Below are 14,285 nucleotides of genomic sequence, written 5' to 3'. Positions count from 1 at the left end.
CTCTCTTGCAGAACACAATGACTGGTTGGGTAAGTGGGAGGTGTTTGTATGCTTCTATGGCTGTCACATGCCTACTGTGAATAATGCCTTGATTTATCCCCTAACCAGGCATCTTCTCCATCGTGGTCCCATTGTACCTCATAGAGATCTCCCCACTGAACATGAGGGGAGCCATTGGCATGCTGCCTCACTTCTTTCTAGCTGTAGGCGTCCTCCTGGCTCAGTTACTCTCTTTTCCTGAAATGCTGGGGAACGAAGAAGGTAATTCAGAGAGGAGCACCTCTTAGCCCAAAGGTCAAGGTAGAATTGTAGAGATGGAAGGTATTGCCAGGGGTCATTTAGTCCAACATGCTGCAATGCTGGAAAGAGTCCCCAACAGATGACTCAACTCCCAATGAAGAAGAGCTCGCCACCTTCTGAGGGAGACAGTTCCACGGCCCCTCCAGTTCCATGTGGTGCTCGCAAGCACCAGTGAACCCCCACCAGTACCACCTATGGTGCCCACAAAATGTCTTACATGTGCCCACTTGGATCCCAGTATCGGACAGCCAGCGACCCATCAGTTCTGAACAGAGGAGAAGTATAGTGGTAGCTTGGTTCTCAAACTTAATCTATTCCGGAAGTGCGTTCCAAAACCAAAGCGTTCCAAAACCAAGACGTGCTTTCCCATAGAAAGTAATGCAAAACGAATTGATCCGTTCCAGACTTTTAAAAACAACCCCTAAAACATCAATTTAACATGAATTTTACTATCTAACGAGACTATTGATCCATAAAATGAAAGCAATAAACAATGTACTGCAGGCACACAATCAATCAGTAGCTGAACTGGGTTCCACACAGTCACAAAAACAAAAAAAGAGCCGCAAAAACAAAAACGCAAAATAAATAGCAAAAACAAACAGACCTCAGCGTACCACTCAAAACGGAAGTGTGGCACTCAAACCAGTGTAACACTTAAAACAGAGGACATTCGGCTTCTGAAAAAGGTTCGCAAACTGGAACAGTTACTTCTGGGTTTGCAGTGTTTGGGTTCTAAGTTGTTTTGAGTACCAAGGCGTTTGAGAACCAAGGTACCACTGTACAGAGACCTTCTCTCTGTGAGCAAGCATAGCGATGGCTGATATAGGTGTCTTCCCCTGCCTGTTGATGTGGGGCACACCCATGGTTATGTCTCTTTTCTTTGCTTTTTTTTCCTTTTAAATGTGGCCACCATAACACCATGCCCCCACAACAGCCATTTCCCCACATCCCCACGGCAGCCATTTTGTATTATACCCCCATGGCAGACATTTTGTGTCATGCCACGCTTTCCCTCATGACAGCCAATGGCTAGCACCGATGGCACTTCCCCAAAGGTGCCCACTGACCCAGGAAGGCCATTGATTCCCTCCCTTAGCGTTGGGCAATTCTGTTGTGCCATCTGAGTTGATACCTTTCAAGAGCCAGGGTGGCATGGTAGTTAGATTGTTGGGCTAGGACCTGGGAGGCCAGGGTTCAAATCCTGACTCAGACCTTGAGCCATTCCCAGTCTCTCAGCCTAACCCCCCTTACAGGGGGTTGTGAGGATAAGATGGGGAGGAAGAGAACCACGTACTCCACCTTGAACTCCTTCGAGGAAAGGTGGGGTGTAAATGTAATAAATAAAATTAATTGCTCCTTCTTGCGCAGATTGGCCAATACTGACAAGTGTCCCTGGAATACTGGCATTATTTCAGACCATTGTCGTTCCTTCCTTCCCCGAAAGCCCCAGGTATCTACTGATTCAGAAAAATGATGAAGAAAAGGCCATGCTAGGTAACCACATACATGAACCACTTACATATTGGAGGGTGAGGGATAATAACATTCAAAGTCTTATTAGTGTTTACCTGAGAAGACAATCTGAGAATACAACTGATAGCGCCTAGTGCTTTTTCTGGATGAAACATGGTGTTGTATGTTTGGTGGGGTGAGTCTGGATGGTCTCTTAGGCAACACTCCAAATCTGTCATTCTTGGGTCTCAGAGAGAGAACAGCTGAAATCATTATACTGAATCATACCATTGGTCCATCTAGCTCAGTATTGCTTACACGGACTGGCAGCAGCTCTCTGGGGTTTCAGGCAGGGATCTCACCTAACCCTTCCCGGCGAGCCTTTTCAGTGGTGGCTCCCCTCTTGTGGAGGGCTCCAGTTTCTTCATTGGAGGTGACCTCAGTTGTGTTTGTGGGATGTAATCCATTGGTGCAGTCAAATGCAACATTCCTTGTTTCCCTAGAGTGGGCACAGGCAGGGGACATCCAGTGTAACTTCCTGTTCCACTGCTCTGGAGCATCCTCCCCCTGCATGTGACCTGGGAGATGGGCGTGGCTCTGGCTGACTCCATAAAAGAGCCGAGTCATGCAGCTATTTTCTCAGTCTTAATTACTTGCTTCACTTACTCTCTTGCTTGCTGCTCTCTTGCTGCCATGCTACTCTCCTGCAGCCATTTTGTTCTCTTATTAATGTACCGTATTTTTCCGTCTATAAGATGCCCCCATGTATAAGACGCCCCCTATTTTGGACATTGTTTTTTTAGGGAAGAAACCTAGTCTTATACACGGAAAAATATGGTAATTTTTGCTGTCTACTGGCACTCAGCCAGCTCTGAACAACAACAAGCAACATGTTGTTGGGTGGTCAATTACGTCCAGGGGTCCGGCACACTTCTCTTGCGCAGCTCTGGTCTTCCCCCCGGGACCTTTGACTCAGCAGAGCGTAAAACACAGCGGAAGCAGAAGCAGGAACGTTCTGTCGTGTGAAGGCAATAACTCAGGCTGGACGCAGCAGTCTCCTTATCTTAAAGTCTTTATTCCTTAGCAAAACACAACAGCTATAAATCTCCTGCCTGGAGACAGAGCGGACATCTCGCTTGCTCCCCAATACGGAGCTAACATGCACACTGTGAGAACACAGAGAAACCACTCCCCTTCCGTGTTCTAAGCCCGCCCTCAGAATGTGAGGCGTCATCACTCAGAACTCTTAACCCTGTAAGTTCTGAGCCTCTCCTAACACCCCCTCTCGAATCACGTTCTGAGAGGACTTCTGAGTGTTCAACACTTTCCCCATTGCCTTCCGCCCCTTCCTGGCATCGTTGTTAGGCACCTGTTGAACCTCACAAACCTCAGGTTCGCACTGTGCGAAACCAACCCACGCATTTGTGACCTGAAACCTCTCAGGTGGAATTCCCTTTGTAGCCCGCGATGACCACCTGGGCACAAACTGGGGTGCTCCTTTTGACCCACTGGGGCCAGCATGTGCGTCTTCCTCATCAGAAGACTCCCCCTCTGACTTGACACGTCTGTGAGCTTTCTCCATTATGCGCACAGGAGATGAGGGCTCACTCTTGGACACTCCCTTAACAACCTGTGGAGACGCCCTACTCTGTTCAGGGACCTGGTCTCCACCAGCAGGTTCAGGCTCTGGCTCTCCTTCCTCCTCAGAGTCAGACAGACAATCTGAGTGAACGTCAGAGCGCGCTTTGCGCCTTGCCCAACCATCCTGCTCAAAGAACTCAGCCTGTTTACTGACCAGAAGCTTGGTCTGATCACCTTCTGGATATGCGAATCTCCACCCTTTTGTCGCAGGCTCATATCCACAGAAGATCATTTCCCGGTACCTTGGGCCACCCTCCTGCTGCAGAAACTTTGGTACAGGCAGCAGGCAATGTTTTATCTCAGGGAGAACATAAACCTTCAGTTCAGCCTGTAAGAAAGAGACAAACATGTTAGAAACATGGGTTACACGACCCTGTGAACCTGTAGCAAATTTAACTGTTTTCTCAGTTGAAACAGCCTTGCAGTTCCACATTTGTCCATCAGGTGGCGCTGTGACCAGATGGGCATTCGCAGCCGAGTCCACAACCCAACGTAGGACTCTCCCCCCTCCGGAGTTGTCCTTCTTTGTTGCCTTAGCAACTGACTTCCTGCTGCCCCCGACCTTGGGGCGTTCGCTGCAGGTGTTCTCCAAAACAGCCATCGACGCAGTCAGCTGATAAACGTTTCCTCCCTTCTCTGGAGCACGTAGCGTCTTTTGTTTCTCACGCCTGCCTGCGCTGTTGCCATGGAAACCCGGCTGGTTCCCATGGGAAGCAACCTTGAACATATCCTGCCCTGGCTCCTTTGCTCTCTGTGGGCAGTTGCGACGCAGATGGTCAGCCGAGGCACAAACAAAACATCTCCGAGTGGAAAACTTTGCAAACTTGCCTTTGGTCTTCTCTGCCCCCCCAACCTTTCCAGCAGCCCTCCTCCTTGAGGCTTTCCTGCCGTTGGGAAAATGGCTTTTGGCTTCTGCTGTGGTTTCTCTGCAAACCCCCTCCAGCTCCTGCCAAACAGCCTGGGCACTCTCAAGACTCTTGGAATGGCCTGCATCCCCATTCTCTGGTGCAAAGCTCCTCTCTTCTCCCAGCCGCTCTCTAGCACGCAGCTCAAACGTAGGGGCATTCCGGCAGCCCTCCAACACAGTCCCAGCCCCCTCTGGGCTTGCAGCCCCCTCTGGGCTTCTTGGGCGTTCCCCAGCCCCTCCTGGGCATGGTGCTTCCTCAGAGCAATTCTCAGCCCCCTCTGGCCTGGCTCCCACTGCTTTCTTCAGTGCCTGCCTTCTCCCGGCCCAGGGCTTGCTCCCGTCCACCTTATCGAAAGGGATTGACAACTTCTGGCTGTCTGCCATCTCTCCCCCGGGGCTCAGCCTACTCACGATACAGTAGCACCTCCCGGTCCGGCAGAACCTTCCCAGCGAGCTCCCTTCGCTCCAGCTGGCTCCAGCTACTCCTTAGCTGGCCTTTGGCTGCTCCTCAGCCTCTTTGCCTGCAGTTTCACTTCCCAGCGTCTCATCAGCTGGCCTCTGGCTGCAGCCTCCTCACACGCACGAACGTTCCTTATCTTTATTGCTGACCTCCATAACCTGTTGGGTGGTCAATTACGTCCAGGGGTCCGGCACACTTCTCTTGCGCAGCTCTGGTCTTCCCCCCTGGGACCTTTGACTCAGCAGAGCGTAAAACACAGCGGAAGCAGAAGCAGGAACGTTCTGTCGTGTGAAGGCAATAACTCAGGCTGGACGCAGCAGTCTCCTTATCTTAAAGTCTTTATTCCTTAGCAAAACACAACAGCTATAAATCTCCTGCCTGGAGACAGAGCGGACATCTCGCTTGCTCTCTCAACGGAGCTAACATGCACACTGTGAGAACACAGAGAAACCACTCCCCTTCCGTGTTCTAAGCCCGCCCTCAGAATGTGAGGCGTCATCACTCAGAACTCTTAACCCTGTAAGTTCTGAGCCTCTCCTAACACATGTTGGCTAATAATATACTGACAATATTTTTTATAACACTATAAACAGAAGACATATAATATGTGCATGGAGTCACAAACTAATAAGAATCGGATAAATGTTCCATAACCAGGAATGGTAGGATTGGTAAGTCACTGTCAAGGATCACTGAAATAGAGGCAGAATGCCTTTCCACAGTCAATATCCTATCCAAAATATAGTTGGAAGTGAGTTGGAGCACGGTGGTGCTACGGGCACAACACTACAAACGTGAGGTGATGGGTGCGCCAAATGTCGCAATAGGGTGCAGCAGACAGAACAGTTCTTTCAGGATAAAGATTTGCTGGATCTTCACCAGCAAATTAATAATCCCCAAAGGTACATCAAATGGCCGTGGATCAGCTATCACTCAAAAGTAAGCTCTCAGCCAGCAGCACATGAGTTCAGTCTTCATATGAGATGAACTCACAGTTTGTTGTGTAACCACTAAGTAAAGCCTGCCTTTCTGGGATCCAATTGTGAACTGAAATGTGAGTAAACTTTTTGTTACTTTACTCAGAAAGACTCTTGTGTCTTTATTCTTTTAAGTGGGAATAAACTTAACTAAGAGATTCAAAAGAATCTGCAAACTAGCTTTCAGCTATATTGAGGGGAATTTGCTCTGCTACATCACTTCACTAGCCTGAGTGAAGGAAGGATAATACTTATTCAGTATATCCTTTCCTACTATCTTTAACATTCCCACAGTGTTTTCTGTGAAGCTCCATTGAATGTAGCAGAACACCCATCAATCGATTGATCGATTGACAGGTAATAGAACTAGAACACCATTCTCTTGAAACGGAAGCAGCTTATGTTTGCAGTGCTCCCAAACGCTTAGCTTTGGCACATGTAGAACAGCTCCTCCTTGGTGTCTTTCTCCAGAGTGACCCTAGGAGCCAGTCCTCAGTGGCCGACTCACCTGTCTTCACTTAGATTGGCTCCAAGCATCACAACGGGTGAGGTGGAACATCTTCTCAGTGGCCAAAAAGCTGGCTGGGTGTCTCTGGGATGCTGGAGACCGGGAACCCGCTGTAGAATTTGTAACTGGTCTTTGCCCCCCCCCCCTCCACTACACCTCTTGTGTTTGGTACTGCAAGAAGAAACTCTCCCCACCAGCCTCCGTCCCCTGCTATTCAAAGGCTTTTTCCATTGCTGCTTCTTTCCAGCCTTGCAGAAGCTGAGGCACAATGAGGACGTGCAGGGGGAGATAGAAGAACTGCAGCAAGAGAAGATGGCTGAGAAGACGGAGAAGAGCATGAACTCACTTAAGCTGCTGTGCTTCCCAAGCCTGCGGTGGCAAGTCCTCTCAGTCATTATCTTGATGTGTGGCCAACAGCTCTCTGGAGTCAATGCAGTAAGGAAGGCAATATCCACAAGCGGTTAGAACAAGGGAGGGGAAGTGGGGCCTTTGGCCGTCCAGGTGTGGCTGGACTACAACTCCCATCAACCCCAGCAAGGATGGCCAATGGCTGCGGGTGTTGAGAGTTGGCGTTCCAGGGCACTTCCAATGAAGCTGAGCTTTGGAAGATTCAGGGCGGAGGGAAAGAAGGACTTCTTCATAGATAAACTATGGAACTATGGCCCCACACAGGAGGCCGCCTCGGGTGGCTTTAAAAGAGGATTGGGCAAATTCGTGGCACAGGCAGCGCCGCATTTAGGGCCACAAGCAGTATAGGCGGAGCTTGTTTTGCATCCAAGCTCTGTCAGCCTTTTGGGGGCCCAGTGGCCATGTTTGGAATGTTGAGGGAGTGCCATGGGCACCAGTCACAAAATGGCTGCTGGGCGGGGAGGAAACATGAAACAAAATGGCTGCCACATCCAAAAGAGCAGAAAAGGGGGCATCACCCCCCAGATGGTGTGCGGATGGTGTTACAACCGCTGCCCCACCAACGGAGGCGGGGAGGAAGGCACCTACATCAGCAACTCTCTCTGAGACAGAAGCTCTTTGATGCTTGTGCTTGGCTTGCGGGTTTCCTGTAGGCATCTGGGTGCCCACTGTGGGAACAGGGGTGTTTTTATGAGCACAAAGAGCAAACAATCTCAAGCAGACTGTAGATTTTTGAGAGGATATTTACCAAGAGCGTTCACAGGCACCACGAGGGGTACTGGTAGGTACACCCACCCCTTGTGGGCACGACTGCAGTGACCTTTGATTCCCATATAGCCAGAGATTCAGAGGATTGCCTGCCTATGTATGTTGGCAACTGCAAACAGTTCTTGTCTGTGCAGAAGAAATGTGAAGAGCTGGATTTAAGGCTGGAAAAGAAACAAAAACGGACTAATTTTCCCATTCCTAGTTTGAAGTTGGAGAGAAAAGATCTTAGGCTTCATTTTATAGACAGTGCCTCCAAACCCTGAGTCAGCAACGGGACCATCGCCCAGTAAGCTAAAAGTCTCAGTTGTTTTGGTCTCATTTCAGGTATACTTTTATACAGAGAGAATCTACCTGTCTACAGGAACTGACCTAAATAATGTCCCATACATCCGTGTAGCGTCAAGCGTTGCCATCATCATTGCAGTCTTTGTTGGGGTAAGCCTGCCTTACTTTCGCCTTTTTTTCTGCCCCTTAAAGTCTCAAAGCTCAGTCTGCTCCAAAGGATGTTCCTGCGCTGCAAACTTTAGCAGCAGTTTTGTGCCAGCACTTAGGAATACAGGAAGGCACTTTATTCCAAGTCAGACCCTTGGTGCATCTAACTCTGTATTGTCCACACTGACCAGCAGCAGCTCTCCAGGCTTTCAGCCTTTCCTGGCCCTACCTGGCCTGAGCCTTGGAGGGAGGGACTCACAGCATTGACTCTCCAACAGATCTTGCCTCCTCGTGAGGTTCCCGGGGAGATCACCAAGGCTAGTATAGAGCAGTATGTTCTTCTGTATGTCCAGCTTCCAGCATCAGCCAAAGTTCATACATACTCTCACTACACACAGCCCCACTTGGCTCCCTGTTCTCTATCAAGGTGAGGTGGTAAAAGACCCACCCGTTTGTTTCTGAGCCCTCTCTCTCACCCCCATTTTAAACTTACTAAGAACCCTGCAAGGTTGGTTAAGCTGAGACTGAGTGCTGCGTCCTTCCTTTTTCACATGCTTTCTTTCCCTTGCTGTTACATTCTCTAGGTATTTTACATCGACTCAGTGGGGCGAAAGTTCCTGCTGCTCCTTGGTTTCGGCATGTGCACCATCCTCTGCATCGTATTAACCATGAACCTTGAACTTCAGGTTGGTTGGTTTTTTCTGAACTCTTCAAGCACCAATGTCCTTGAAAGCCAAGTGTTACTCCGTCGATTGCTCCTTGGCTATGTGCACGCTAGCAACTGAAAGAGCATCACTCCTTTTGATGGCTCTTTCGCTGTGTACGCATTAACACTTTGAAATGCAGCGACGTCACTTCTCTTCTGCTGCGTTTCAAGTTGTGTTTCCACATTGCTGTGCACACCAGAGAGGAGGCACCTGGTGCATATTGCATGTTGGGTTTCCCCACCTCTGCAATCCACTTGCCCCCAGACAGATGAAGCTGTCAACTGCATATTTCTGTCACAAAATTTATATACCACTTGTTCATTAAATAAAAAAAGCCCTCAGAGTTTCACAATAGGAATAAAACAATGAAATTATTTAAACAGTTTATAACCACTACAGTCGTACCTTGAATCCCAGACACCCTGGAACTCGAACGCTTTGGCTTCTGAATGCCGCAAACCCGGAAGTGAGTGTTCTGGTTTGCGAACATTCTTTTGGAACCTGAATGTCTGACGGGGCTTCCACGGCTTCTGATTAGCTGCAGGAGATTCCTGCAGCCAATCAGAAGCTGCAATTTGGTTTTCGACTTCCAAGGTACAACTGTATCTTTAAACCTTTATTAAAAAAATTAAAACATGTGCTGGCATTCTACATGTCACCTAAACAGTTGAGCTAAGTCTGGGACCTTTTGCAGACCAAGAACTGCATGTCAGTGGTGGGTGGGGCTGGAAGCAAAAGTAGGCTGAGCAATGAACTCACATCATTTGCCTTTGTAGAGTAGGCTGGTTTCTGCACACACCTTCCCAAACCCCTTCTCTCACCTCCTTCCAGGCATGCAAGAGGCATGATCAGAGTTCAAAGAGCACATTTCCAGCTGGGCAAAAACACACTGAAGGAGGGTGTGTGGAGCAAGGCTGATATGGCCTTGGAATAGGTCGCAGCTCTCTATAAATGAGTGTGAGTGATCGAGGCCTCGCATTAACATCACTCCTATTTACACAGTTGATACGTGGGGACCATACCTTATCAAAATGGTCATATTTGGTTTGGATAATAATAATAATAATAATAATAATAATAATAATAATAATTTATTATTTATACCCCGCCCATCTGGTTGAGTTTCCCCAGCCACTCTGGGCGGCTCCCAATCAAGTGTTAAAACATTACAGCATTAAATATTAAAAACTTCCCTGAACAGGGCTGCCTTCAGATGTCTTTTAAAGATAGGATAGCTGCTTATTTCCTTCACATCTGAAGGGAGGGTGTTCCACAGGGTGGGCGCCACTACCAAGAAGGCCCTCTGTCTGGTTCCCTGTAACCTCACTTTTCGCAATGAGGGAACCGCCAGAAGGCCCTCGGCACTGGATCTCAGTGTCCGGCCCTCAGTCTCCACTCCACGATGGGGTGGAGATGCTCCTTCAGGTATACAGGACCTTCAGGTATATAGGACCTTCAGGTCTTCAGGCATACAGGACCGAGGATTCTAACAACCCTTCTGTGCAGCACAAGGTGCTTAAAAAAGGACCAGATCTTTCCCTTGCTATCCCATCAGAGATGCTCCTCTGACACTGGCACGTTTTCAAGAAGGGGGCCAGGCCTCCCCCAAACCCTGCGGCAATCCTCAAGAGGACGCACCAGGACGAAGATGCTTGGCTGTACCACGTCCTTTTGAGAATCGCCAGGGATGTGGCAGGGTGAAGCATGTTCGCAGGCCAAGTCAACCTGGCCAGGTTTGGGGGGGGTGTCATGCGTGTGACATCATGCACATGTGGTGGGCGCAACTCATTTTGGGCGCAATTCAGTGCCACTGTCCTCTGGAGTCTTCCCAGTCGGAAGTGATCTCTCTTGAGTAAACAGCGTCTGACTTACCAGTAGTATCAGCGATTACATCAAAAGCGCTTTGTCCAAACCTAGCAAGCTTGACATGCTCCCACAACTCTCTCCAACAGGGAGATGCCTTGTGGATGTCTTACATCAATGCGTTTCTCATCAATATTTTCCTCATGGGACATGCTGTCGGACCTAGTAAGTGCTCAGGTGATACGCAGAGTTCCTTGGAGGAGGCGCAGGATGTGAAGAGCAAAAGGTTTCAAGGATCGAGGGTGGTCAGGCATCCAAAGCCTTTATTTATCCTCAGCCCCTTCCACCACAGTGTGTCGGGAGCCAGAGTCAGGTGTAGATCAGCAATAAAAAAAACACAGTGCCAGCAAAAACTCTTACGAAATAGCGCAACCCTAATGATCCCAGCAACTCTTCCCTTTCCAGTGAGGTTAGGCCGACTCTCTCCTTGTCCTTCCACTGGCTGGTGAAGACTGTTTTATTCTGGCAGGCCTTTGGGAACTGAGTGTTTTGTTGTTGTTTTTAAGGAGAGGGCCTTGGTGTTTTTAGTGTTTTTATTATCTGCATTTTAACAAATTTTGGGCTTGTTTTTCCCCCCATTGTTTTAATCCTGTTACAGTTTAATGCAGAAGTCAGCAAACTTTTTCAGCAGGGGGCCGATCCACTGTCCCTCAGACCTAGTGGGGGGCTGAACTATATTTTGAAAAATATGTATGAACTAATTCCTATACCCCACAAATAACCCAGAGATGCATTTTAAATAAAAGCACACATTCTACTCATGTAAAAACATGCTGATTCCTGGACCGTCCGCGGGCCAGATTTAGAAGACGATTGGGCCAGATCCAGCCCCCGAGCCTTAGTTTGCCTACCCATGGTTTAACGTAATGGGATTAAATATGAGATTACAGTTTTGTAAGATCCCTTGAGTCTCAGGTTCTGTGGAAAGAGCAGGGTGCAAATTAATAATGAAAATAATAGTAGATGGGTTTCCAAGACTGAAGAATCTACTGGGCTTCGTATTGAACCGCAGAAGTGCCACGATCCTGTTTTCTGTTGGTGTTTGTTAATGGTATGTTCAGAAGATCTCCGAATAAAAGTAGTTTGTAGCACTTTACATGAAAAACCCATTAAAAAATGGAATGCCATTTTGAGGGCAATGATTTTATACTATTAATGATTGTTTGAAAGGTTTCTAATCTGCTTTTCAAGGGGGGAAACTTCACAAAGTGGTGTAGAAAATAAGCATCAAAGTATGGCCCAACTTTAAAACTTTTTAAAAATCCACTTTGTGGTTAAAATATATATAACAACAAATGACCCCAACAAAATACCTCAATGTATGGGGGCGGGTTCTTGTTTTGTTGTTTTTGTTTTAACTATTTACTTGCGTTTTTACCTTGTATTTTATCCTGCGAACCGCCCTGAGATCTTGTCATGAAGGGCAATATATAAAGCCAATAAATAACGATGACAACAACAACGAGAAAATAAAATAGATAAACAGTTAAGCAGTTACTAAAAAGCACAGTAAAGACAGAGGCAAGATTAAACCACTTAAAAAAAATAGTTCTCGTTTTAAAAAATAAAAATAAAAAAATCTCCTCCCAACGAGCAGTGAACCCTTTTCTCTACGCAGGTGCTCTTCCGAACCTGATAATAGCAGAGATTTTCCTTCAGTCCTCGCGGTCCTCAGCCTATGTGGTCGGGGGATTTGTGCATTGGTTCCTAAACTTCTTCAGCATTGTGACCTTCCTCAATATACAGGTGAGTGATTCTGGTGGTCCGTGGGTGTTCTGAACCTTCTACATCGAAGGGCTGTAGCTCAGCAGTAGAGCATCTTCTTGGCATGCAGAAGGATGTTGAGGACCTAGGAAGCTGCCTTGTCCCTCGCTAGTCCATCTACCTAAGCACTGTCTACACCGACTACCAGAGGCTCTCTAGGGTTTCAGACAAGGAGTCTTTCTCAGTCCTACTTGGAGTCGTCGGGGGTTGAACTGAGCACCTTCTACATGCAAGGCAGATGCTCTGACACTGAGCTATGGTATTTCCTGTAAAAAAACAAAACAAAACGTAAGATTCTAGTCCTCCTAATTCTAGCTAAAGGGTTGAATAAGAACATAAGAAGCTGCCTCGTATCAAGCCAGACCTTTGGTCTAGCTAGCTCCGTAGTGTACACAGACTGGCAGTGGCTCTCCAAGGTTTCAGACTTGCTAGGGATTGAATGAGGGTGGCACTGTGGGTTAAACCACAGAGCCTAGGACTTGCCGATCAGAAGGTCGGTGGTTCGAATCCCCGCGACGGGGTGAGCTCCCGTTGCTCGGTCCCTGCTCCTGCCCACCTAGCAGTTTGAAAGCACATCAAGTGCAATTAGATAAATAGGTACCGCTCCGGCGGGAAGGTAAACGGCATTTCCGTGCACTGCTCTGGTTCGCCAGAAGCGGCTTAGTCATGCTGGCCACATGACCCAGAAGCTGTACGCCTCCCTCGGCCAATAAAGCGAGATGAGCGCTGCAACCCCAGAGTCGGCCACAACTGGACCTAATGGTCTTTACCTTTAACTTTATCCCCGAGCCACAGTCATGGGCCTAGCCTGGCGGGGCAGCTCTCCTCCCCTCCCCCCAAAATCAAGTAATTAAATAAAAATACTTAAGTAAAAGTATAAATTGTAGAAAGATATTGGCAGATTTTTTCCGAGCACTTGGGGTCAAAAGAAAGGAATTGGAAACAACTGCTGTTGCGACATTTCATTCTGAATCTGCTAGACAGAGCCAGACAGAGGATGATGACAGGTAGGTGTTCTGCCCCGCCCCCTAAATCCTGGCTACGCCCATGACCACAGACCTTTCCCACCTTAGGTAGGATGGAGAATGCACATTCCATGCCTACCCTCACCTGGTCCCAATACTTCCCTTCTGGTGTGTTACTAGAGAGAGAGAGATGGAAACCCAGCCTTATGAGGAACAGTTGAAGGAGTTGGGTATGTTTAGCCTGGATAAGAGAACACAAAGCAGTGATAGAGAATTGTAGAGTTGGACTCAAGTGTCCTCTAGTAGCTATCTTCAAATATCTGAAGGGCTGCCACATAGAATACAGAGCAAGCTCCCCCCAACCCACTGCTCCAGAGGGCAGGGCCCAAACCAATGAATTCAAATGGCAAGAAAGAATATCCCAGGTAAACATCAGGCAGAACTGTCGACAGTGGAACCAACTATCTCAGAGGATTCTCTGGCTGTAACTTCTGCATTGTAGCAGGGGGTGGGACCAGAACACCCTTGCCAGGGGGGTCCCTTCCAACTCTACAATTCTATGATTCTACGAGATAACCCGGCCTTGAGTTCCCTGAAGGAAAAAAGCACTGGGAAATATAATGTGCTAAATTAATAAGCTTATGCCTTTCTGTGGGTAGATCTACACACAGGGAAAAAACCCCCACTATAGATAAGTCATAAAAATTAAATCTTTATAACAAAAAAAGAAAAAAAACTGTATGTAAAATCACATAGAAAAGTTTCCTGCTCTACAGCGCCATCTGGTGTTGCATGTTTATAACACATTTAAAACTCAGTTTTTTTACTCATGTTGCTGAGTCCTGTTTCTCTCTGTGTGTGTTGCTGCTCCTGTTCCTTTCCAGAAATACATCGGATTCTTCAGCTTCCTCATCTGCTGTCCGATATGTGCTGCCACCTTCATTTTCATCTTAAAGATGATCCCAGAAACCACGCACCAGACTTTTCTGGAAATCAGGAAGCAACTGCCCATCTACGTGGCCCAAAGGCAGATCACCAAGATGGAGCGAATGCCGAGGAGAAACACCAGGCGGGCGTTGGGGGAGGGGCAAAACCCCGTGTAGAATTTGATTATAAACATTTATAATTGA

The 14,285-nt window shown here is 47.8% G+C and overlaps 2 protein-coding genes and 1 long non-coding RNA gene across 5 annotated transcripts in view; 2 read left to right on the top strand and 1 right to left on the bottom strand.

Moving 5' to 3' along the window:
* Positions 1-2,518, bottom strand: part of LOC128419771 (uncharacterized) — a 13,339-nt gene extending 10,821 nt beyond the window's left edge. The window contains exon 1 of one of the 2 annotated variants that reach the window (XR_008331912.1): positions 2,074-2,518. This is a non-coding gene — a long non-coding RNA (uncharacterized LOC128419771). The other variant, XR_008331911.1, reaches the window with a different exon arrangement.
* The window catches only part of ENO1 (enolase 1), a 167,372-nt gene that overhangs the window by 40,107 nt on the left and 112,980 nt on the right, over positions 1-14,285 (top strand). The window lies entirely within an intron of this gene.
* Positions 1-14,285, top strand: part of LOC128419764 (solute carrier family 2, facilitated glucose transporter member 5-like) — a 20,915-nt gene extending 6,630 nt beyond the window's left edge. For both annotated transcript variants that reach the window (XM_053400863.1, XM_053400864.1), the window contains exons 6-13: positions 109-261; positions 1,672-1,797; positions 6,496-6,683; positions 7,749-7,859; positions 8,441-8,542; positions 10,516-10,591; positions 12,045-12,172; positions 14,040-14,285. In XM_053400863.1, coding sequence (XP_053256838.1) covers positions 109-261; positions 1,672-1,797; positions 6,496-6,683; positions 7,749-7,859; positions 8,441-8,542; positions 10,516-10,591; positions 12,045-12,172; positions 14,040-14,258 — 1,103 coding nt within the window. In that variant the 3' untranslated portion in view covers positions 14,259-14,285. The remainder of the gene's footprint in view (positions 1-108; positions 262-1,671; positions 1,798-6,495; positions 6,684-7,748; positions 7,860-8,440; positions 8,543-10,515; positions 10,592-12,044; positions 12,173-14,039) is intronic.

The sequence above is a fragment of the Podarcis raffonei genome, chromosome 8, assembly GCF_027172205.1.
Source record: "Podarcis raffonei isolate rPodRaf1 chromosome 8, rPodRaf1.pri, whole genome shotgun sequence".
Lineage (NCBI taxonomy): Eukaryota > Metazoa > Chordata > Lepidosauria > Squamata > Lacertidae > Podarcis > Podarcis raffonei.
Note: the sequence above shows the minus strand (reverse complement) of the source record. Positions and strands in the feature narration are given on the sequence as shown.